Source organism: Nyctereutes procyonoides, unplaced genomic scaffold, assembly GCF_905146905.1.
Source record: "Nyctereutes procyonoides isolate TBG_1078 unplaced genomic scaffold, NYPRO_anot_genome, whole genome shotgun sequence".
In the NCBI taxonomy this organism is placed as follows: Eukaryota; Metazoa; Chordata; class Mammalia; order Carnivora; family Canidae; genus Nyctereutes; species Nyctereutes procyonoides.
The window spans coordinates 72,014,615-72,038,233 of record NW_026575135.1 but is presented as its reverse complement, the minus strand read 5'-3'; the positions used below and the strand labels follow the sequence as shown (position 1 = coordinate 72,038,233).

The following is a 23,619-nucleotide window of genomic DNA, read 5'->3' as shown; positions in this document are numbered from 1 at the left end:
TCTTTCACTCTCTCAATCTCAAATAAACTCATAAAATAAAATAAAATTTTATAGTGAGGGGCATATCCAGGTTGCAGGTCAATTTTGGAGATTCTTTTTAGAGAAAGCATGCAGAATTATGAACATGAAACTAGGAACAACTAGTTTACTCATCCACCCAAAATTTGTTACTCTACGCTGGGCCCTGGGGGACCTAGTAACCCCTAGCCCGGTCCTGCCCTTAAGGACCGGACAGCAGGACAGCGTGGGGCAGAAGGTATTGATGCTCCACATTCGGGGCTGGGGGATAATGCAGTGGGGGCATGAGGAGGAACAGGTGTCAGCCAAGAGGAGTCAGGCAGAAGGACCAGCATAGCAAAAGCAAGGGGTGCAGAGTGAGCTCAGCACTTCAGGGATCTACAGGCAGGTCAGGAAGTCGGGAGGTGGGGAACTTTCTTCTCTCCCAGGGCCATCGTGTGCTCACTGCCTCCTGCTGTGTGCTGGGCACAGGAAAGGGAGACAGCTGTGAGCAGGGTCTTGTACACACTTTCCCTCCAGCTTCAGGGGAGGTGGGGAGCGAGGATGAGGCAGAGGCCCAGCTCTCTGAGGTCACAGGGGTACAGCAGGCTGCAGGCTTCGTTCTGAAGTTTGGGGGAAGCTACTGAGAAGGCACCCGGGGCCCTGGGCAACCAAGAGAGACGATGAGGCAGCCCTCGCAGACTGCCAGACTCTCTAGGCAGGAAATGATGCGACTGTGTCACGATGCAATGTTTTCCTAGGAGAGGAACTAATTTACTATCCAGCATCGAGCTCCTTCAATCGTAGAATTGTAAAAGACCACTGGGTCCCTCTCAAATTTAGAAACCCCTTTTAGGGCAGGCCTGGTGGCTCAGTGGTTTAGCGCCGCCTTCAGCCCAGGGCCTGATCCTGGAGACCCGGGATCGAGTCCCCACATCGGGCTCCCTGCATGGAGCCTGCCTCTCCCTCTGCCTGCGTCTCTGCCTCTCTCTCTCTCTCTCTCTCTCTGTATCTCTCATGAATAAATAAATAGAGTCGTTAAAAAAAATAGAAAACCCTTTTAAAATCTGGTATTATCATGGGATTAACCATTTGAAATGTAAACAAAGAAGGCAGCAGTGTGAAGAAGCTATAAATTTTTTTTCTAAATTGACTATAACTAGTGGCTCTGTAATGCCCAGAGCAATCTTTGGGTTGTCTTGGGAGCATTATCTGTGGCAAGGCTTAGAGAAAACATAGACCTCAATCTACAATAAAATTTGGGGGGGACGTTTGCCAAGAAAGTTAGATAACCACAGTATCTTCTCATTGTGAGTATTAAAAAGGCTGTTTAAGCTGGATCCCCACTGGACTCAGAACCACATCTCCTCTTTGCTTTAGATTTCTTTATTTATTTTAGAGAGAGGGAGAGAGAATTTCAAGCAGACTCCACTCTGAGCACAGAGCCCAACTCGGGGCTTGATCTCATGACTCTGAGATCATGACCTGAACTGAAACCAAGAGTCAGACGCCCCCACCCCTTTGCTTTAGATACAATAAAAGTTGTCCAAAATATTCCAGGTGCTCAGAGCACCTTCTTCAAGGCCATAAACTTTGTCCCCTCACTTGGAGAAGCCAGAGAGGGGGCTGGGAATAAAAACTCTAGTTGCAGGTGCTCACTTAGGTCAGCTGCAGGGACTCCCCAAGGCTTTGCCTTGTGAAAATCACTGTCCGCTTTGCAGTGGGGTCCACCTCATACAGACAGGTCACTGCAGTCACCCAGGCAGACAAAACCACCCTTGAAAGCATGTTAAGTGGCTCACCAGGTTGAGCAGACCCAGAGCCAGTCATTTTAATGCCCCCAAAGCTAGAGAACAACTGAGTTAGGCAAAAGGCATGGAGGCAGGGAGAGAATCTTTGGGCAGAGTCTCAAGGACTCCTCCTTTGGAGATGGCAGCAAATGGAGGCCAGCTGGGGACGCCAAATGTTCCAGTATGCTGCCATGGACTACTGAAAGTCTCAGCCTCTGTGATCTAACTCTGGGGATTCACTGGGCAAATGGGTGGCACCATGAAAACAAGCTGAAATTTTCCCACTAGCCTGTTGGTCCCTGCTTCAAGCTCTGGGAGCATCTTCCTGTGGCCAAGGACTCTATCTGTGGCATCTCAATAGGACACCTTCCCCTGGGGGGAGGGTTGGATGCGGGTGCCCATCCTGAGAGCCTGGAGGCCATCCAGCCCTGCCCAGGGTGGCAAGGCAATGAGTAACCGGACTCTTTCTTGTCTCTACAGAAGAGGCAGCCCCCTGCTCATTGGAGTGCGGAGCAAATACAAACTCTCCACGGAACAGATTCCTATCTTGTATAGGACACGTAAGTTTTTCGAGAAGGACCTGAATGGGGCTCTGGTGCAGCCAGCCCCCTTCGGAGACAGGATGTCCTCACTCTGCTGGGGCCAGCCTGCACATGGCTCCAGGTTGGAACGGTTTTCGAATAACTGAGACTTTGCTTCATTTTTTGTAAAAGCTTTGTATTATGGATATTTAAAAAAAAAAACTCACAAGTCCAGGGAGCAGCATGCAGCTCCGTTATATAAAGGCGTCCCCGCTCTTGGATGAGTAGTGATTTGGTTTTGTTTTGTTTGCAGCCATTTAAATGCTCTTGCAGTGGTACTGTGCTATTTGGGGATCATTTGCACAATTTGGCTGATGCAGCCAAAGCTAAAAATTGCAAATTTCTCCCACACATATTCAAAGGGGAAGCTGGAGCTTTGCTTCGTGTTATTCAAACAAAATAGTTTAATGGGACTGGAGATTCTTTCCTTCACTTGCTAGGCAATTTTGAGAATGTGAAGAATATCTGTAAAACAAGGATGAAGAGGCTGGACAGCTCGACCTGCCTTCATGCCGTTGGCGATAAAGCAGTGGAATTCTTCTTTGCTTCTGATGCAAGGTAGCTGAACCTTGTTTCTTTATTTTTTTTTAAGATTTTATTTATTTATTTATTCATGAGAGACAGAGAGAGGCAGAGACACAGGCAGAGGGAGAAGCAAGCTCCATGCAGGGAGCCTGATGTGGGACTGGATCCTGGGACCCCAGGATCATGCCCTGGGCTGAAGGCAGGCGCTAAACCACTGAGCCACCCAGGGATCCCTAGGATTATGTAATCAAAAAAAGACTGGCTAAACACCAGTGTTTCTAATTTATCCCCTCGTTTTGGCTGTTTTCTCACTGCAAGGAGCAGGGATGATGGCAGATTCAATTCTCTATGACCCTTCTCTGAGAATCCTTCTGTAGTGAGCACCTTGTGACCAGAGACCAGGTTGCCTGACATACACAGTGTTTGGGGCCTGCACAGAATAACTGAATTATTCGCCAACATTTTAAAAGTGGGGGATTTCCTGTAAAAGTCTGGATTTCTAGCTTGTCTGGAAACTCAGCAGGTCTGAGCACACTGAGCTGTGCTCCCTCTGGCCCAGCCTGTCTGGGGCTACTTGAAGGCTGATCCCTTTAGGTGGGGCAGATGTCCCCAGCCCCATGGTCTTTCTTGTACCCCAACTGCCTTGCCTCAGTCTGACCACTCATAAAAGACGGTGCCAAGATGTAGGGGTTTGGTGCAATTGATTTCAAAGTCCTTGTTCTCATACAGACAAAACCGTGATCCTGAAATTGGAGGAAGTCTGCTTCATACTCATTTTAGTACCAAAAATTTAAACACAGGGCAGCCTGGGTGGCTCAGCAGTTTAGCACTGACTTCAGCCCAGGGCGTGATCCTGGAGACCTGGGATCAAGTCCTATGTCAGGCTCCATGCATGGAGCCTGCTTCTCCCTCTGCCTATGTCTCTGCCTCTCTCTCTCTCTCTCTCTCTCTCTCTCTCTCTCTCTCTCTCTGTCTCTCATGAATAAATAAATAAAATATTTTAAAAAATTATATACACACATACACACATGTTCAGAAAAGTCCGACACACTTTCCTGGTAGTTGAAGTAGAAAAGCACCATAAACACCACCACTATCTTCTCCGTGCAAACACTTCTCATGCCCCCTTCCTGCCAGCCTCTAGTAGGGTCTTCCCACAGCAGAAAGCAAGTGCGGAGGACACCAGACAAGATCTCCTGGAATGCATGGAGTCATAGCAACCTAGAGCCCTTGGCTGTAAAGCCTGGTGCAGCCCATAGCCAAAATTGTACTCAGTGCTCATAGGAAAGGGCAGTGTTTCCCAAACTGTGTTCCTTAGAGGACCATTCCAATGACAAGCTAATACAATCTCGGTGATTCTAAGACACACAATTATCTTACAGATTTTAGCATCTGTCAGTGGCATCTTACAATGGTAATTTGCTGCAATGTCTGTGTCTTAGAAGTGTATGAAATAATTGCAATCCCTAAGACCAGTATTGCCTTATATTCAATGAAATATCCTAAGTGTTTTTTAAAAAAGAAAAAAGGCATGAATGCCTACAAAGAGATGAAATAACTATGTGTAGGCAATAGGATCATATGATTTTAAAATCCAACTGAAAGCCTTTTGGAACCAATCCTAGAGGCTGGTCAGAGAATGAAGATGTGGAAATTTGACCTCCCAGCAGTAAGCTATCTGCTGAATGGGACAGTGGGATCACACGCATCCCGTTTCCTCTGTGCCTCCTCACAGGGCTGGCACAGGAGACTCTCAGCAAACCTTTCTTGAACAAGAACAAAAAGGAATCTATTTGCCAGACCTGGAAAAACTATTTTAATCCCTTAAAATGAATTTGAACCAAAATAGTCCAGAATCTGTTTGGAGAAGGCTACAAAAGTTCACTGTGAAAGACAGAAACGGATTTGAATAAAGGGAGAGAGTCCACATTCCTTGGCAAAAGGGCTTAGTATTATTTTTACAAATTTATTAGTTTAAAATTATTTTATTTTATTTTTAAAAGAGATTTTATTATTTGAGAAAGAGAAAGAGTGAGCACAAGCAGAGGGAGGGGCAGAGGGCAGAGGGCAGAGGGCAAAGCAGACTCCCCGCTGATCAGGGAGCCCAACTCTGTACTCCATCCTAGGATCGTGACCTGAGCCAAAGGCAGACGCTTAACCCAGTGAGCCACCCAGGCACCCAGCTTAAAATTATTTTAACAGTTATAAATTATGGGGATCCCTGGGTGGTGCAGCGGTTTGGCGCCTGCCTTTGGCTCAGGGCGCGATCCTGGAGACCCGGGATCGAATCCCACGTTGGGCTCCCGGTGCATGAAGCCTGCTTCTCCCTCTGCCTGTGTCTCTGCCTCTCTCTCTCTCTCTCTCTCTCTCTCTCTCTCTCTGTGACTATCATAAATAAATTTTAAAAAAACAATTATAAATTATTATTTTAAGATACTGGCTCTTTAACCTGTAAATTTGATGCTATAATTAAAATCCTCAAAATTATTTTGCTTGTTTAGGTTTTGAGAACTTGAAAAGGTGATTCTATAGTGTGTGGGGTGTAGACCAGTAAGCCAAAACATATTGCAATGTGAGAATGAACCCTTCCAGATATGAAGGCACACCGTGGAGCCCTCGGGACAGTAGGAGCCTGTGCTGAGGGCTTCGTTGGGATGATCTCATTTAATAAACACAACAAACCTCTGCTGAAGGCACAGGGATCATCTCATTTTACAGATGAGGAATTTGATATCAGCGCTCAAAGGGATCACATATGTGTTGCCCAAGCGCATCATGCCAGTAAGAGACAGAAATGAGGATTCCATGTTGGATCTTTCTAGCTCCTGAGCCAATAGTCTTAATGATGGTTTATACTACCAACCATTTCATAAATAAAAATAATTGTAATTAAACATACAGATGTATATGCACATATAAATGTAAATGCACTGGTTTTATAATTTGAAGGGAGTACAATATAAGTGGTGCTTACTTCTTGGAGATGGAATCAGGCCATTTTCTCCCCCTTATTATTCTGTGTTTTCTACTTTTTACACAATGAGTTTATACTGTGTAAAGTTTTTTTTCTCCAGTGCAGTGGCTTTCCATCCTTCTTTGCCTGTCTTCCTGAGTATCTCTCTGGAGACACCTCTCTCAGGGCCACAGAATATGATCATTTTTCTCTTTAACTTTGCATTAGGGGTTATAAATGTTCATATTTCTGCACAGGGCACATGTGGGTGTGGCACTTGGTACAATGAGGGTTTTTTTCTCCCATGGTCCTATAAGCACCATCTTCATGGGATTTTTTTTTTAACCACTTGTGTTTTTGATTACCTTTTTTTTTCACTTGCCAACTTTTCTAACTCCATTTATTTTTTTTTAAAGATTTTATTTATTTATTTATTTATTTGACAGAAAAAGAGAGAGCATAGCAGGGGGAGGATCAGAAGGAGAGGAGAGAGAGAAGCAGGCTCTCCACTGAATAGGGAGCCCAAAATAGGACTCCATCCCAGGACCCCCGGATCATGACCTGAGCCGAAGGCTGATGCTTAACCAATTGAGCCACCCAGGCTTCCTAAATCAATTTATTTTTAAAAGAAACCTTGTGTTGCCATTTTGTGAGACAAAAATCATCACTACTTTCCATGCAGAGAAAGTTATTCTAAAAATAAGCACAGTGACCTTACATTTCATTGGTGGACATATTTTGTACTTTACTATTAAAGTATCCTTTTTACCTTATAAGGTATGAGTGTGTGTGTGTGTGTGTGCATGTGTATGTGCTCACGTGTGTGCCTGTATTTTGAAACTGAGTCATTTGTCCTGATGACTTTCCTACTGTCACAATTTTGCTGAGTGAATCCCCCATGGTGTCATTTAACATGTTCCCCTGCCCATCATATTTTCTGTGCCCTGGCATTCACAGGTGTCTAGAAACTTGATCTCCCTTGGGTTTGATTTTTTTTTGGCAAGACTGCTTCATAGGTGATGGTATGTCCTTCCATCCAGAGATAGATAGATAGATAGATAGATAGATAGATAGATAGATAGATAGACAGACAATATATCATTGTCTGTCTTTTTGGGCTGTAAAGATGGATTGAAGGGTTTAAATGTCAGACAGCCTCACCCCTCCATGATAAAGCTGCTCTCTGCTCTTCACCTCTTGGTTTCAGCAGTCATTGATGGTCCTTGCTTAGAACTGTTAATAATTGGGAGTTCTGATACCATCATTCCTTCTTTATTAGCTATATTCCTTCTATAAAGAGAAACGTGCCTTCATAAATGCTGTGTGTATTCAGAAAGGCAAATCATTTTAAAAGGATAAGTGTTTCATTCTTTCCCATCCTGGTTCAGAATGCTGTGTTGGCTCCCAAGCATTGTCCAAAGGAGGTGACACTGTCTGGATCTTGGCTGGAAAAAAGTAATCATAAAAGGACACCTATGAGATTACTAGGGGCATTTGAACAAACTGGATATTCAATGAGTTGGAGGAATAACTGACTAATTTTAGGTGTGATCATGGTATTGTAGGTGAAAAAAACAATCCTTCTCTTTCAGAGATAGAAGTTAAATGTTACAGCTGAGGTGAGATGATGCCTGGGTCTGGCTTCACAATAATTCTGGGGGGAGGGAAGGAGGTGTAAATTGATGTTTATCGTGCACTGTTCCTGTCCCTCCTAAAATGCCATCCAATGCTACTCATATGGACCCACACTTGGGAGGCAGTGACCGCTGTCTTGTAACAGTCAAGCACAAGCCACATCTGTGACACCTGTATTGTCCTTGCTCCAGCGCTATCATAGAACACACCAACCGGGTCATCTTCCTCGAGGATGATGACATTGCTGCAGTAGCTGATGGGAAGCTCTCCATTCATCGGGTCAAGCGTTCAGCTAGTGATGATCCATCTCGAGCCATCCAGACCTTGCAGATGGAACTGCAGCAAATCATGAAAGGCAGGTGTCCTCTGAGGGTCCGTGGACAGCAGCCTTGGGCGGGGGGTGCAGGTGCTCTATGGGGGTGCTCCGGAGACTCTCTGGCCTACCCTGAATGGGTACCACAGCCCTCCTGCCTGCCATGGCCATTGGGGCAGGACTGAGGGGAGGGGGGTCTGTGGCTTGCACAGCCCAGGGGAAGGGGAGCTCCTGACTAGAGCCAGGCACTGGTCTCCCAGCTTGATCTGACCAGTCCATCCACTGCCTCCCTTTACTGGCTCTCTGGGACACATTCCTATACCCAGACATCATTGCTCCTTGGGGTCAGAGGCCTGCAATAACAGGGGTCTGTGGCCCTCTTCTTCTTTCAGGGAGAGTCTGCCTATAACCCCTTCTCCGCAGGGCAGCCTGGGTAAACATTTAGGAATGTGAATCAGACCCTCTTATGCTGCTGCTTAAAGACCTCTGATGGCTTCCCACTGTTCTTAGCATAAAATCCATACTTCCTGCCATAGCCCACAATACCCCACGTCCAGCCTGGCCCCACCTCACTCCACCCTTTCCCCACTACACCCTGCCTACCTCTCTGGCCATCTCACTGTGACTTAGGCAGGCCAGGCGCTTCTCACCTGGGGTCATTGCCCTTGACTGGCTCCTTTTGATCACCTACCCCAAAACATCACGCCCCTCAGAGAGCTCTTCTCTGACTCTCCTCCCTTGTCTCTGCTGAAGGTGGCAGACAGGGAACACTGTAGTGTTCCGTGTCATACGTGTTGTGTATCCCAGAAAACATTCCCACCTTGTCTGTGACACCTCCACAGCTTCAGGCATGACACCTGTCAGGGCCATAACCCCACTGCAGCCAGATCATCTCTTTGACATCACCTGGCTCCATTCAGATCAGAGCCTTAGAAATGCATGTGTGGCAGAAAAGGGTTTTTTTCTTTTTTAAGATTTTACTCATTTATGAAAGAGAGAATACAAAAGCAGGGGCAGAGGCAGAGGGAGAAGCAGGCTCCCCACTGAGCAGGGAGCCTGATGTGGAACTCAATCCCAGGACCCTGGGATTGTGAGCGAGCCGAAGACAGACACTCAACCACTGAGCGACCCAGGTGCCCCCGAAAAGGTTTTTCTTTAAATACAGATGCTAGGAGGGAGGGTATTTCTTCAGAAGAAAATTGCATATTTCTCTGGGCTTGCTCCATTTGTACCCCTCTAAGTAGCTTGGTTTTTAGAAGTAAAGCATTTTCCTTTCCTCTGGCCTTGCTAACAGGAGTATGGCCCAGCAGGAGCAGCCACATATTTATCGCTTCCCTCCCTCACTCCTTCAAGCTGCAGGGTCCTATATGTAAAGTGGAAATAGTGATTTTACCTGACCTGCTTCCCTCTCACTTATCCCCGTGAGCATCAAGCAGGACTGTTCCCGGGAGGCCCTTGGAAATCTGCAGCGCCCTCCACGTGTGTCACTGCAACTAACTGCTTCCACGACTTTTCACCCTGGTTGGAAGTGAAGCGCTGGTAATGTAACTAAATTAAAATTTACTCCTTTTGTTGATGTTTATTTGACCAGGCAACTTCAGTGCGTTTATGCAGAAGGAGATCTTCGAACAGCCAGAATCCGTATTCAATACTATGAGAGGTCGGGTGAATTTTGAGACCAACACAGGTAATCGCTGGTCTGTGCCCTGGACTGATGCACCTACCCATGTGGGGTCAGCACTGATGCCCTGTGTGTGTCCCGCAGTGCTCCTGGGTGGCTTGAAGGACCACTTGAAGGAGATTCGACGCTGCCGACGGCTCATCGTGATTGGCTGTGGAACCAGCTACCATGCCGCTGTGGCTGTAAGTGCAAGGCGCTGGGCCCTTGTTCGTGTTGGGGAGGGAGCGGTGGCTGAGAACAAGATGTGTCTTAAATGCTATCGTGTGTCTGACCTCCTGAATCTGGTGCCCGTGAGCCAGCATGAGAGCTGGCGCCGAAGCCTTTCTCCCGCGTGGTGGCTGGTGCATGCCTGCAATTCCCTTACCACCTGGACCCCGGGTGCCTGTGTCTCTGTAGCATCTGTGACTAACTCTGGTCCTCATTCTTGTTGGCTTTAGACGAGGCAAGTTTTGGAGGAACTGACTGAGCTCCCCGTGATGGTTGAACTTGCTAGTGATTTTCTGGACAGGAACACCCCTGTTTTCAGAGATGACGTTTGCTTCTTCATAAGCCAGTCAGGTAAAAAAGACAGGTTTGTGTTAGTTCATCTCAGGGTAATATACCTCTTGGTAATATGCCTTGCGTCTTCCTGCCTCCTTTATCCAGTGTAAGTCTCTGCACACTGACCATGTGCCAAACTCTCTTGTGCATAGGGTCACTTAATCCCCAGAGCCATCAGTTACTATCCTGTTTTATGGGGGTGACCTAAGGGACCACTCACCAAAGTGCTTATTTATGTGTGCTGGGTTTATTTAGAGAGGAGAAAGTTCTTCAAAATTCTGCTGGTTGAGAGTCACTTTAAGAACTATGTGCCTGCTTTGCAGTGCCCATGCTGCCCAGCAGGGGGACACATAGAGAGACATTGCTCAGGTGTAGGGCCCACCACACCTTCAGTAAACACTAAGCTTGGGCCTTTGCTCTAGTGGGGCTGGGCAGAGAGTCAGGGAGGTAATTCATGGCAATATGCCTGGACTCTCTATGACCTTTAGAAGGATTTTAAAAACATTTTAATTATGGAAAATTCCAAGTCTCTGTAAAAGTAGAGATTCATTTAAGGAATTGCTTATCCTCAGCAATGATCAGCCAGGCAGGGCTTGTGTCATCTAGATCCGCATTAACCTGTCCCCTCCACTGGGTTATCCTGAAGTCAATCCCAGGCATCATGTTGCTTCATAAATACTTCCGAGTGTATCTCTACATAGTAAAAGAAAAAAAAAATAACCCTGATGTCATTATCACAATGAAAACATTAACAGCAATACACTAATATCCACTGGGACTTTTTTTTTTTTTATATAAAGGTTTTTTTTTTTTTATTTATGATAGTTACAGAGAGAGAGAGAGAGAGAGAGAGAGAGTGGCAAAGACACAGGCAGAGGGAGAAGCAGGCTCCATGCACCGGGAGCCCGATGTGGGATTCGATCCCGGGTCTCCAGGATTGTGCCCTGGGCCAAAGGCAGGCTCCAAACCGCTGCGCCACCCAGGGATCCCTCCACTGGGACTTTGAATCCTGTTTCCAATTTGAATTTTTAAGACCATTTCTTTTTTTAAAAAAAATATTTTATTTATTTATTCATGAAAGACACAGAGAGAGGCAGAGACACAAGCAGACTCCAAACAGGGAGCCCCATGCGGAACTGGATCCCAAGACCGTGGGATCATGCCCCGAGCTGAAGGCAGACACTCAACCGCTGAGCCCCCAGGTGTCCCTTTAAGACCATTTCCATTTTCAATAACAAACTAAGAAAAAACAATACGGACACACCCACCATCTGGCTAACTCCCTGGAGCCATGTGCTGCCATATGACTTCAGATGCCAGTGTTGCCTTTGGGTTTGCGATCCTGTCAGAGCCTCAGAGTGTTTCATGAATTGGGTGGGAGCTGTCAACCAAAGCAAAGAGGCAGATTCAATGTAAAAAATAATGCAGTGGCAGCTTCTGGGTATCTACACAAAAAGAATTTAGTTTCATTTTTGTCCAGCCCTTAAGTTAAAAAAAAAAAAAAAAAAAAACACTGGGAGGGGGGTTGATGAAGACAGAGCCATCCTGCTCCCTGCCTCTGAGCCCTAAGCCCCGCTGGCACCGAGCAAGGGCTGTCACCCCAGTGCCCTAGACACACATGGGAAGAGAAAAAGGAGATGAAGACTGGACCAGACTAGCACCAGCCTACACTGCAGAAGAGCAGTGGCCATGTGGACATGGACGGGTTTAATTTTCTGATTGGATCATATTTAGTTTAGCTTCAGGTTTCGGGACTTACAGGGTTCTTGTGCTGGCTTATCTGCGAACCTATTTCAGTAGCTTTATCATAAAAATAATTTTGAGTTTGCACTGGCAGACTGCAAAAAGTGTTCTTCTTTAAAACAAGATCTATTTGAGAAATGGTATTCAGGGGCAGTCTTGCTTTTTAAACGTTAAATCTCAGCACATTCCAAATAAGGCAGCTTAAAGTCCTAGAAAGGACGCTGGCAGCCAGGTTTACCTAGGTAGGCACCAGCTGTCAGTCCCAGCTGCGTGGCCCCAAGAGAGCAAGGCAGGACTTCCCTCCACCTCCGAAGACCTCGTCCTCCAAGGGAGAGCGAGCCAATGGCCCCAGGGGTGGGGGTCTGCCGTGAGAGTTCAGCGAAGCAGGGATGGAACATGCCTGCCACATAAATAGCCAAATCTCAAATCCAAGAAATAACCAGAAGCATTGCCGAGTGTGGATCTTCCTTTCTGAGAACATGCCAACTGTGTCTGGGCCCCGATTGCTGCATGAGTGACAGCAAGACTTCGTGAGTTGGGGCTGGCTGGGGGAGGGCTTGAGATGGCACAGCCACACTCCTGTGAGCATGTGGCTGAAAGGGGGGACCCCTGTGGCAGGTGAGACCGCGGACACCCTCCTGGCATTGCGCTACTGTAAGGACCGCCGGGCCCTGACTGTGGGCGTCACCAACACGGTAGGCAGCTCCATCTCCCGAGAAACTGACTGCGGTGTCCACATCAATGCTGGGCCGGAGATCGGCGTGGCCAGCACCAAGGTAGCACCTCCCACCTGTGCCCCCAAGAGCACACTGCAGCAGGGCGGGGGGAGGCAGGGGGTTGTGTGTGGGGGTGCTTGGTGCTGTGCCTCCTCCCACGTGGCCCACAGGCTCCCATTCGCCCCTGCTCTGCCAGAGTCACCATTTTATCCACAGGCTTACACCAGCCAGTTCATCTCCCTGGTGATGTTTGGTTTGATGATGTCTGAGGACCGAATTTCACTGCAAAATAGAAGGCAAGAGATCATCCGAGGTTTACGATCTTTACCTGGTATGTTCCAGAACTGAAGTTTCTGTATGACTGTCTCCTGTAAACAATGCTGTTAATCACTGCCTCCCCCTCAGAACTTCCTAGTCACCATGAAATGCCTCAAGAAGCTCCCCCCAGGCCGTGATTAAAGTCCACACTCCTCACCAGCCCTTAGGACCCTGCACACTGGGCCCCTGCCACCTCTGACTTCATCCTACTCCCTCCTTTCCCTCCTTGGGCTGCCTCACTGACCTTCTGATCCTCAGCAATACCAAGCTCTTTCCACCACAGGACCTTTGCAGTGGTCCTTTCTTCTACAGAAACCCTCTACCTCCAGCTCTCCACACAGCTGATGGCTTCTCATCATTCGAATCTGAGTTCAGGTGTCACCTCCTGGGACCCTTCCTGGCCATCCAAACTAGTCCCCCATCCCAGCTACAAAATATTAGCCCATTTCTTTTCTTTATAGCACATGCCATGATCTGAAATTACCTGTCCTCCTGTGTACTGGCTTGTCCCCCAACTAACATGTCAGCCCATTGAGCAGACAATCCTGTCTATCAGAATCACTACTGGCTGCCTGATGTCTGGGCAGGGCAGGCATACAGTAGGTGCTCAGCAAACATCTGGGAAAGAGCAAATGGCCCTGAGCCCTTTCCTGTCCCAGATTTATTTTCACCAAACTCGCCTGTTTTGCTAGGTCCCATCTGTAATGCAATGTCTATGACACTAAATCACAAGCTCTTTGAGGGGACCATGGTTTCAGTCATTCTCCACACATTGATCAGGGCCCAGCGGTAGTACCCTGCCCATGTGACATCGTGGGAGTGCCCAGATAAGCAACGGCTCCTTTCTTTAGGACACTTGCACTCCAGGGAAGCACAGACACCTACTGTGTTTTCTTTGTGCAGCTCTAAGAACCTGAAAGGAAGCAGACCTCACCCCTCGGCTGACTTGGAGAAAATGCCAGGGTACCATGGTCACAAGGCTATAGGGCAACCTCTCCCAGAGACAGGGAAGGACTAGGTCTCCCCTGGGGGCCAGGGGCAAACCCCAGAGAAGGCAGTGAGGGAAGGCCACCATCTAACCATGCAAAGCCCAGACCACTTCCCACCCATTATGAGTATCTCTGATGAGGCCATAGTAATTTTAACAGATGTGATTTCTAAAAAATATTTTTATGATGAAATGTGTCCATTTTTTGAAGATTTACATAACTCAGGCAACCTGTGTTTCGCAAATGGCTAACACATGATGTTACAAAATTATACACATGTAGAACTCCGCTTAAATAACTGTAGGATAGACCAATAAATTTTAATGTAACAAGGTAGGAAAAGTTTATTGATATGATTTCAGATTCTACATTTGCAACTGCTCTTTTAAGAAATTACTGTTTCTTGGGGCACCTGGCCGGCTCAGTCAATAGAGCATGTGACTCTTGAGCTCGGGGTTGTGAGTTCAAGCCCATGTTGGGTGCAGAGATTACTTAAATAAATTAATCAATTTTATAAAAAGGAAATTACCATTTCTTTTTTTAAAAAAAGATCTTTATTTACTTATTCATGAGAGACACAGAGAGAGAGGCAGAGATGCAGGCAGAGGGAGAAGCAGGCTCCCTGCAAGAAGCCCAATGTGGGACTGGATCCCTGCACCCCGGGATCACGACCTGAGCCAAAGGCATACACTCAACCACTGAGCCACCCAGGTGTCCCTGAAATTACCATTTCTTGAGTTGGATATAATATCAGGGAAGAACATTCACAAATAGTTGAAAAAGTTATTTAAATGTTCCTCCTGGGGATCCCTGGGTGGCTCAGCGGTTTGGTGCCTGCCTTCAGCCCAGGGTATGATCCTGGAGTCCCGGGATCGAGTCCCATATCGGGCTTCCTGCATGGAGCCTGCTTCTCCCTCTGCCTGTGTCTCTGCCTCTCTCTCTCTCTCTCTCTCTCTCTCTCTCTCTCTCTCTCTCTCTGTGTGTGTGTCTCTTATGAATAAATAAATAAAATCTTAAAAAAAAATAAATGTTCCTCCCTTCTCTAACTATGAATCTGTAGGAGGCTGGATTTTCTTCCTATACTTCAACCGAAAGAACATATTACAACAGGCTGAATGAGGAAACAGATGTGAGAATCTAAATGTCTTTATTACAAAGTCAGACATTAAAAAGATTTACAAAAATGTAAAACAATACCATTATTCTCACTAATCTTTAAAAATGTATAAATTTACTGTGACTTTTAAATGACTGAATAAAAACACTTATAATTTTCTCAGTTTCTAATCTGATATTGATAGAACCTACAGAAATGAAGTGTCTTAAGGATTCACAATAATTTTTTAAAAGGTTTTATTTATTTCTCTGAGAAAGATAGAGACAGCACATGAGTGGGGGGAGGAGTAGAGGGAGATGGAGAAGCAGACTCCCCACAGAGCAGAGAGTCCAACTCGGGAATCGATCCTAGGACCCTGAGATCGTGATCTGTGCTGAGGGCAGAGGCTTAACTGACTGAGCCAGCCAGGTGCCCCGAATTCACAATAATTTTTAAGAGTGCAAAGAAGTGTTGAGAGCAAAAAATTTGGGAAGTGCTGGTCCAACATACACTGACATTGTTTCCAGAGTTAACATATGGGCTGGATTGGTGGGGCATTGATTTGGAGTGTCAGCTCTGTGGCTAGCCAGCTGGTGATTTAGCCTCTCTATGCCTCATGCTTTACGTGTAAAATGGAGCTAGAAATAACACTTCCTGCTTGCCTTACATGCTCAAGAAAGCATAAACATAAACAAAATCCTGGCTATTAATAACTTATTTCCTATAATCTACATTTAAAATCCTTTTCAAGTAATGCAAGGGAGCCAAGGGTATTTAGCGATGCGAGTTTCAAAACTTTTGTCTTATCACCATGATTTTTCTTTGTGAATCTTGCTATAAAGTCTGTGTGATTGGCACCCCTCTGCTGTATTCATGACCTAGGGCTGATCAAGGAAGTGCTGTCGCTGGATGAGAAGATTCATGACCTGGCCCTGGAGCTCTACACACAGAGGTCGCTCCTGGTTATGGGACGGGGCTATAACTATGCCACATGCCTGGAAGGTGCCCTGGTGAGCCTCCTCTGCACGCCACGCGCCCCCCACCGCCTTCCACCAGCCCCTGCAGGAGGGCAGGCATGGGAGACACGCTGAGACATAGTGGGAAGGAGGGCAGGGCACTGGACTAGGGAAAGGGAGGGCTGTGTGGCAGCATCAAGCACCAGATCAAAACCAGCTGGTCTAGCCTTGGGGACGCCAAGGTGGGGGCCCCAGTCTCCTGAGAAGAAAAGAGAAGGACACCCTCAGGTGAGCTCCTGAGGTGTCATCCTGTGCCAGGTTCCATCTACGCTGGCCCAGTCATACTCCAATGAGCATCTTCTGAGAGGCTGACAGTTATTGTCCACATTTTACCTAGAGGGAAACCAAGACTCCAAAAAGTGCATCTTGCTCAAGAGGGAGTGATTATTCTGAGATTCAAATTCAGGTCCATATGGCCTCGGGTTTTTCCACAACTGCACGCAGCCCTCGTTGGAGGATTTGGGCAGATCAGAATTGTGGGGCGGGCTCTCTGCAGAGTTTTCCTGTTAGCCATCAAACTTACAAGGGGAGCTGGAGATCCTCAAGGAATGGACTTCGAAGGCCAGGCTGCCTTTTTTTTTTTTAATTGGTAACTGGCTACTTTGTGGCAATGAAGATCCAAACTTGAATAAGAGAGCTGATGGAGCATGGGCAGGTGCTGAAATCCGGGGCTTTCAGCCCTAGGACGGACAGGGCTGTCCAGGGGCAGAATCTAGTGCCAGCTCTTACCTCATTATCTGCTTGCTACTTATGGATGGGGATGCCGGCCAAAGCAGACAGGAGACAGTGTCACAGGTGAGGCAGCACTCGGTGCCCAAGCAAGGGCATCAATCATAGCTGGTCCAGCTTGGCTTCCCTCCTCTTCCTAGGGAATAAGTCCTTGCTCTTTCCAGGTCACCCCCATTTGAGAGAAACATTCAGAGAGTTTTACAAGTGGTGGTGGTGGTGGGAGGGCACCAGCCAGAGTTGCCCAACCTTCAGTGAGCTCCAAATTCCACATGCTTCTATGATCAGAACCTATAGAGGTTCTGACCCCTACCAAAGGAAGTGGAGGGCTGGACATGCTGCTTCCGGGGGCCGGGCACAATAGGAGCAATGCCTGGGTGGAGTACATGTGCAGCTCCCCCTGCCTCTGCTGCCTGGTGCCGGGGGCGTGGGGGCTGCAGAGCACCAGTGTGCTGTGAAAGATGCATATTGAGCTGTTTCTCCAAATTAGTCTTTGGGGGAAGAAAGAAGTTTTTACGATATTACTGGCACCTGTCAGTGGTCCCTCTGTGGTCTCTTAGGGGCTGGCACTCTAGCGTCTGTGGTACCCCAGGTGGAGCCACGCTCCTGACAGTGTCCCCCCACCAAAATTAATAGTTCTGGGGGAGCTGAGAAATATTTTATTTGACGCTCACCAGTTCAGTGACATAGGTTTGATGGTAACTGAAAAGAAATGAAATAGATCTCCCTAAACATAGGGGAGAAAATCTAGGAACAACCCAAGGTGTGTGATTTTGCTTCATAAGTAAGTTGGAGGAACCTTTTGGAAATTATTAATGGTCTAGAATTGGGGGGAATGACATTCATTACAAATTAGAACTGTGGGGAGGCCAGAGGGGCAGCCACAGAGCAGAAGGGGAGAGCCAGATCAGCACCGACTTGTCCATCCAAGGGTGGTGGCTGTGCTGCATGCTGGGCCTCGTGCATGCTCTGGACAACAGCCAGCTCTGGCCCCTGGCCTGTGGCCCCAGCCTTGTGAGATGCCTTCAGTGCTGTTGACCACTTGGTGCATTCGTCTGCCCTGCAGCCCTCAGCTCCCTGCTTCTGGATTCATCCCTTCCACAGCTCCCCTTCCTCCCATCGGCTGATCTGCTCTAGCACCGCCTACCCTCTGCCCCATGTCACACTGACCCCACCTTGTGTTTCCCCAGAAAATTAAGGAGATAACCTACATGCACTCAGAAGGCATCCTGGCTGGGGAGCTGAAGCACGGACCCTTGGCACTAATTGACAAACAGATGCCCATCATCATGGTCATCATGAAGGACCCTTGCTTTGCCAAGTGCCAGAATGCCCTGCAGCAGATCACAGCCCGCCAGGTGACAGCTCTCAGCTGGGCTGGGGCCCCTTCTTTCTTGTCCCCTTCCACACAAGCCCACCTTACCCACTGTCTGCCAGTGCTGGTTAATGAGTGGTCCTGCCACTGAGCAGGGTGGACCACACACTCTCTCCCAGGCCCTTTCATGAGTGGTACACACACTCAGAAATGGCTGGCCAGCCTGTGGCCATGTGCACACTGGGTCCTCAGGGAGACCTTGTGACCCACATCGGCTCGAGCTATTCTGGATCCCAAGCGCGGAGTGCCTTGGAGGTAGGAGCGCGCAGAGCCCCCACAGATTCATCATGAATTTAGCCAGGGCTCATGAAGTTACCAAGAGATGAAATCCAACAATGACCTTGAGCTCAGCACAGTGGACAGAGAGAAGCTATAAAGCACAAATCACTTTACTTCCCTACTTAAAACCTTCCAGTGGCTTCCCATAAAACTGTAGTGACCACAAGCCTGCATTATCTGGCCCCTTTCTTCTTCTTCCCCTCATGCCAAGCTGATTTCTGTGTCTGTGCCTTAGCGCTGGCTGTTCCCTCTGCCCTCCATGTACTTCCCATACCCTTTCCGAGTTGGCCTCTGGTCATTGAGGTCTCTGTCCAAATACGCCTTTTTCGAGAGGGCTTCCCAGACCTCACTGGTGTCCTGCAGTCATATAACTATGTTTTATTGCCTTTTTGGCACATATCTGGAATTCATCATTATATAGTGGTTGGCTTGTTTGTTTTTATTTTCTACCACTCAGTTATGAGTCCCCTCAGAATAAGGAGTGGGTGTGCCCTGCCCTTGGGAAGGCTCATTGAGGCTACTCAACGAATGGGAGCTGAATGAATGCCGTAGGCTGGCGATCATCCTACCAGCGGAGAACAAGAGAGACTCACCAAACAGCATCAAACACTTTGTCCTTCACACTATCACCTCCTCCCATAATTGCAACAAAAGCAAAAGATCGCTGTTATCATTGCAATGAGGTTTATCTCAGAAACTCTGCTGTGTGTGAGGGGTTGCTTCTTTCAGAGACAATCTGCATGTCCTGATCCTATTTCTGTGCTTTAGGGTCGCCCGATTATACTGTGCTCCAGGGATGACACTGAGAGTTCCAAGTTCGCATATAAAACGATCGAGCTGCCCCACACAGTGGACTGCCTCCAGGGCATCCTGAGTGTCATTCCACTGCAGCTCCTGTCCTTCCACCTGGCTGTTCTCCGAGGATATGATGTATGTCTAAAACTGCGCCGAACCCACCGAAGGGGAAAAACATAACCCCAGAACTTGATTTTGTTCTTAAGTGCTCAGTTGGTGTAAATATTCATAGGAGAAATTTTTTCATTTAAAATAACTCTCTTCTCAAATGAACTTATACCCCTTGAGAGCAAGGTGGGACCTGCAAGATTATGAAGACCATTTCATTAGGCTATAAACTCATCACCCAGAGAAGCAACATTAATTAGTGCATTTAATAATTTACTCAGTCTTTTCCTTGTACATGTGAATTTTTTTAAAGATTTTTTTATTATTAATTAATTATTTATTTTTAAAAAGATTTTATTTATTTATTTATTTATTCATTCATTCATTCATTCATGAGAATGAGAGAGAGAGAGACAGAGACACAGGCAGAGGGAGAAGCAGGCTCCATGCAGGGAGCCCGATGTGGGACTCGATCCCCGGACTCCAGGATTACACCCTGGGCTCAAGGCAGGCGCTAAACCACTGAGCCACCTAGGGATCCCCAAAGATTTTTTTATTTTTTATTTATTCATGATAGACAGAGAGAGAGAGAGAGAGGCAGAGACACAGGCAGAGGAGAAGCAGGCTCCATGCAGGAGCCGGACGCGGGACTTGATCCCGGGACTCCAGGATTGCACCCTGGGCCAAAGGCAGGCGCCAAACCGCCAAGCCACCCAGGGATCCCCCTGTACATGTGAATTTTTAAACATTTTTTGAGATTTTACCAAGGATGGCATTTTACATCTTCCTTTTAAATATATTTATAAGCATTTCCTTATATCTTGAACTTATTGTAAGCAACATTGACAATATTCCCTATACAATAACGGGTTCATGTTGATACTCCAACACAATCTTGCAGCATGGATTATAACAATGATTTAGCCGGTCTTCTGTTATTTAAACTGTTGCTAATTTGGGGGGAATATCTGCACAAATCACAACTGCAGTCAACATCTTTGCACATATATCTTCCTCCCGCATTTAAGATTTGTCCTCAGTCTGGCAAATGATTCAACATTTTGAGACTCCCTAAACATATTGTGAATTTATATTCCAGAAAAGAACCAATTTATGATCTCACTCGCAAGTGTATAAAAGCATATAATTCACTGTGTAAAGAAATAGAAGTTTTGTTACAATTTTATTTTGAGAAGTTTTTAAAGATACATAAACATACCAAAAAAAAAAAAAAACCCACACATAATGTAACAAATACCTCATGGTGTACATAGCCAGAACTGCCATGGGCCAACATTTTGTCATATTTGTTTCTTTTTGTAAAAAACAAAACAAAAAAAAAACCCACATTATTGTCACAAAAAGACATTGCAGATAGAGTTGAAGTCTGCCCTGTCAACCATTCCTAATCACCTCTTCTTCCCAACCCCCACCCCAAACTAACAAGTCTTGTGGATTTAGTGTGTATCCTTCGAAGAAAAGTGAATATTTAACAGGTATTTAACAGGACAGACTGAGCCAGCTGGTTTTAATAGCATGAATCATATCCTTTTAAAAGTGTTAACACAGAATGACACATGTTAGGTGCATACTGAATGTTTATTGAATGAACTAAACATTACATAGTTGAGTGCGGTTTCTAGAGTAAGGAAGCACTTCTAAGACGTAGGTCTCTGGGAGCTCATGGTCGAAGGTGACCAGGAAGCCCATGTCCTTGTCTTCAAGAACTCTGATAAGAGGCTGTATGATATGGCATGTTTGCTGAGATCTGTGGAGTCCTGAGCGCTTACTTTCTATCTTTTCAGGTCGACTTCCCCAGAAATCTGGCCAAGTCCGTAACTGTGGAATAGAGAACCAGAGGCTGAGGAGGCCCCTGCCACCTGTATAGTATGTGGTTCAAGGCCTGCCTCAGGGACGCCCACGTGGGAAGAACAGCGGGCATTCTGTGTGTTCCGAGTAGATCCCAGTAGAGCTTGATGGCTTCCACGTGCCTTGTACCCAAGTGCTTTGCTTACAGCAGATACTGTTTCTCTGTGTCCTGAAATTGCCAGAGGAGAAGGGAATCATTGTTTACACATGGGGATCAGAGCAGACTTTCCCACTACTGTGCAATAGAGACACAGCTCTCTTCAGAGTAACTGTGAACCTTTTTTAACCAACACTAGTTAGTTTTAAAGACAAAATATTTATGATGATTGTATAGCGTTTAAGTTATTTTTCTAGTATGTGGCTTTCTGTAGCCAAGGCATCTCCCAAACTGTGTGGCCCAGCCTCCCGGCAGGGACACTCATCTCAGATTTGAACACAAGGCATTGCCCCTCTGGACTCCATCCTCCAGATTTCCTGTCCCTGACGTCAGGGAAGCCCTCCCACCATCACCCTATGCCTTCTAGAAATCCCTTCAAAATCTCAATGCCTTTCAATGATTTCTTCTCCTATAGATTCCCCCACGCCCCCACCCCCGCCAGACTCTCCAACTTCTGTTCAATCTGATCATGGTTCTTTTTAAGCCCAGGCAGCATTTTGGTCCCTGCTCCGACCTATAGTATAACAGCTTGAAATATCCCATGCAAGAGAGTAGTTTCAAGTGGGCTATCCTGCCCTCTATTTAAAAGCGTGCACAATCAAAATACTATGCAATTTTAAGACAATAAAGACAGTACAATTCTTTTTTGGCTTATGCGTTTGGATTTTTGTTAATCTCCTGCTTGTCGTATACTTGGATCTTAAGGGCTCCTCAGGACAGGAAATCCACAGTATCTGGTGGGTGAGTCCTGTTTCTTGGTACCCAGTGTCACCGTCCCCACACCTGTGACCTGCATGCTTTCTAGCATGAAAATGAGTATTTATTTTGCGGGACTGAACAAAATGTAAGCTATTTGGGACTCTTGGCTGAATCCACTGAACAGCTTATTGGAAGTGGTTGGACCACATGGTGCTGTTTAGGAGGATTGCCCAGAACCCAAAGGCAGCATGCAGGGGTGAAACTCTCAGATCTGTACTTTTTCTTTCCATGAGTCCATTTATTAACTATGATGGTCAATAAATGGTCAATAACTGACCAATTTTATTAATACAATCGTGGAAGATAAGAAGCCAGGGACAGGGTTCTGAAAGCTTGAGGGGTCAGAATTTAGGCTCCCAATGAAAGTGGCCATCCCAGACGGCTTGAACGGTTTCTTCATGACCACTCATTGGTGTGAGTAGCTCTAGTATCCCATCAGACCTCTGTTCAGGATTACCTGCAGGCTACTCAGTAACTATTCTTCCCTCTTCTATGCTATCCCCTGTGTCATAGAGGTTTGCAACCTGGGAATTACATTTCCAAGTTAAATTCCAACAGGGAGAAGCATCATGGAAGGTCTGGAAGGTAGTTTAGAAATCATGTTATTGAGAAATTATGTTACTTATTCCTCCTCTGGTAGAAGCAGAGAGAAGCACGGCTTCAGCAGAAAGGAGGGCCTGCTATGGCCACTAGCCCCAAAGCACACACTACGACTAGCTCCCTGCAACTCCCCCACCACCCGGTGCTCTGGGCAATGGCAATCACCAGCAGAGGTTTCCTGCGGTTCCTCCAGAATCCCACTTCTGAAGAGCTGGCAGGAACCCTGGAGCCATGGTGGCATTCTCTGAGCCACATCCTCCAGACCTTCCCACAGATTATCCAGGCCTAAATCTTGCTGGAAACACCAGCATTGGTTTCTGTCTTCTAAACCAGACCGTGGTCATTACAACTTCTGAGGTCAGAAGGCTTTACAAAGTAGCCAGAACATTTTTATCTGGACAAGAACCAGAGAGGTGCATTTCATCTTACACCCAAGAGGTGATTGCCACCCTGACTTTTGTGCTAATCATTTCTTTGCTTTTCATTATAGTTCTACCTGGGTTCTATCCCCCAGCAATACACCACCTAGTCTTGAAAATGGGGGCAAACACACACAAGATCATGGTTCAATTTCCCCCTCTCTGGGAGTTGACAAGGCCCCTTCTGGGGAATTTCAAGCAAGGTCACAAGTAGTCTTGGGAAACATGCATCTCTTCACAGTTGGGCGCTTAGCAAAACTAAGGTGTGGACCAGGCACTGGACGTGCATCAGAAGTATAGTCAGAGGGAACGGGCTGCCATGCCTCCCGCTCTCAGGGAAAAGCCGAGAACTTCAGTGAGTGACACCCATGCCCTCAGCAGAGCATGAGGGGAGAGACCTCAGGAGCACATGGTCAGGACAGGCCAAGTCCTGATGAGAATCTGGGCCAAGCTGCCCTGCGTGTTCTGTCCTTGGTTTAAGAAGACGGCCTGATAGAAATGGGAGGGTCTTAGTGATGACCATCTGTCTGGGGTCACACTGCTGTAGGACGGTTCAGCTCCCTCCACATCTGGTGCAGAGCTGCCCTCAGGGATCCCTCTGTCATCCTCCAAGGGATCCCCTGGTCATCCTGCTTCCCG

At 46.8% G+C, this 23,619-nt stretch overlaps 1 protein-coding gene across 1 annotated transcript in view; it reads left to right on the top strand.

The window, feature by feature from the left end:
• GFPT2 (glutamine-fructose-6-phosphate transaminase 2) overlaps positions 1-21,846 on the top strand; it is a 41,957-nt gene extending 20,111 nt beyond the window's left edge. The window contains exons 8-19 of the mRNA XM_055301555.1: positions 2,268-2,347; positions 2,809-2,926; positions 7,673-7,836; positions 9,386-9,481; positions 9,560-9,657; positions 9,913-10,033; positions 12,377-12,534; positions 12,691-12,805; positions 15,760-15,887; positions 17,810-17,977; positions 19,042-19,203; positions 20,982-21,846. Of these exons, the coding sequence (XP_055157530.1) occupies positions 2,268-2,347; positions 2,809-2,926; positions 7,673-7,836; positions 9,386-9,481; positions 9,560-9,657; positions 9,913-10,033; positions 12,377-12,534; positions 12,691-12,805; positions 15,760-15,887; positions 17,810-17,977; positions 19,042-19,203; positions 20,982-21,026 (1,453 nt within the window). The 3' untranslated portion in view covers positions 21,027-21,846. The remainder of the gene's footprint in view (positions 1-2,267; positions 2,348-2,808; positions 2,927-7,672; positions 7,837-9,385; positions 9,482-9,559; positions 9,658-9,912; positions 10,034-12,376; positions 12,535-12,690; positions 12,806-15,759; positions 15,888-17,809; positions 17,978-19,041; positions 19,204-20,981) is intronic.
• The last annotated feature ends 1,773 nt before the right edge of the window (positions 21,847-23,619 follow it).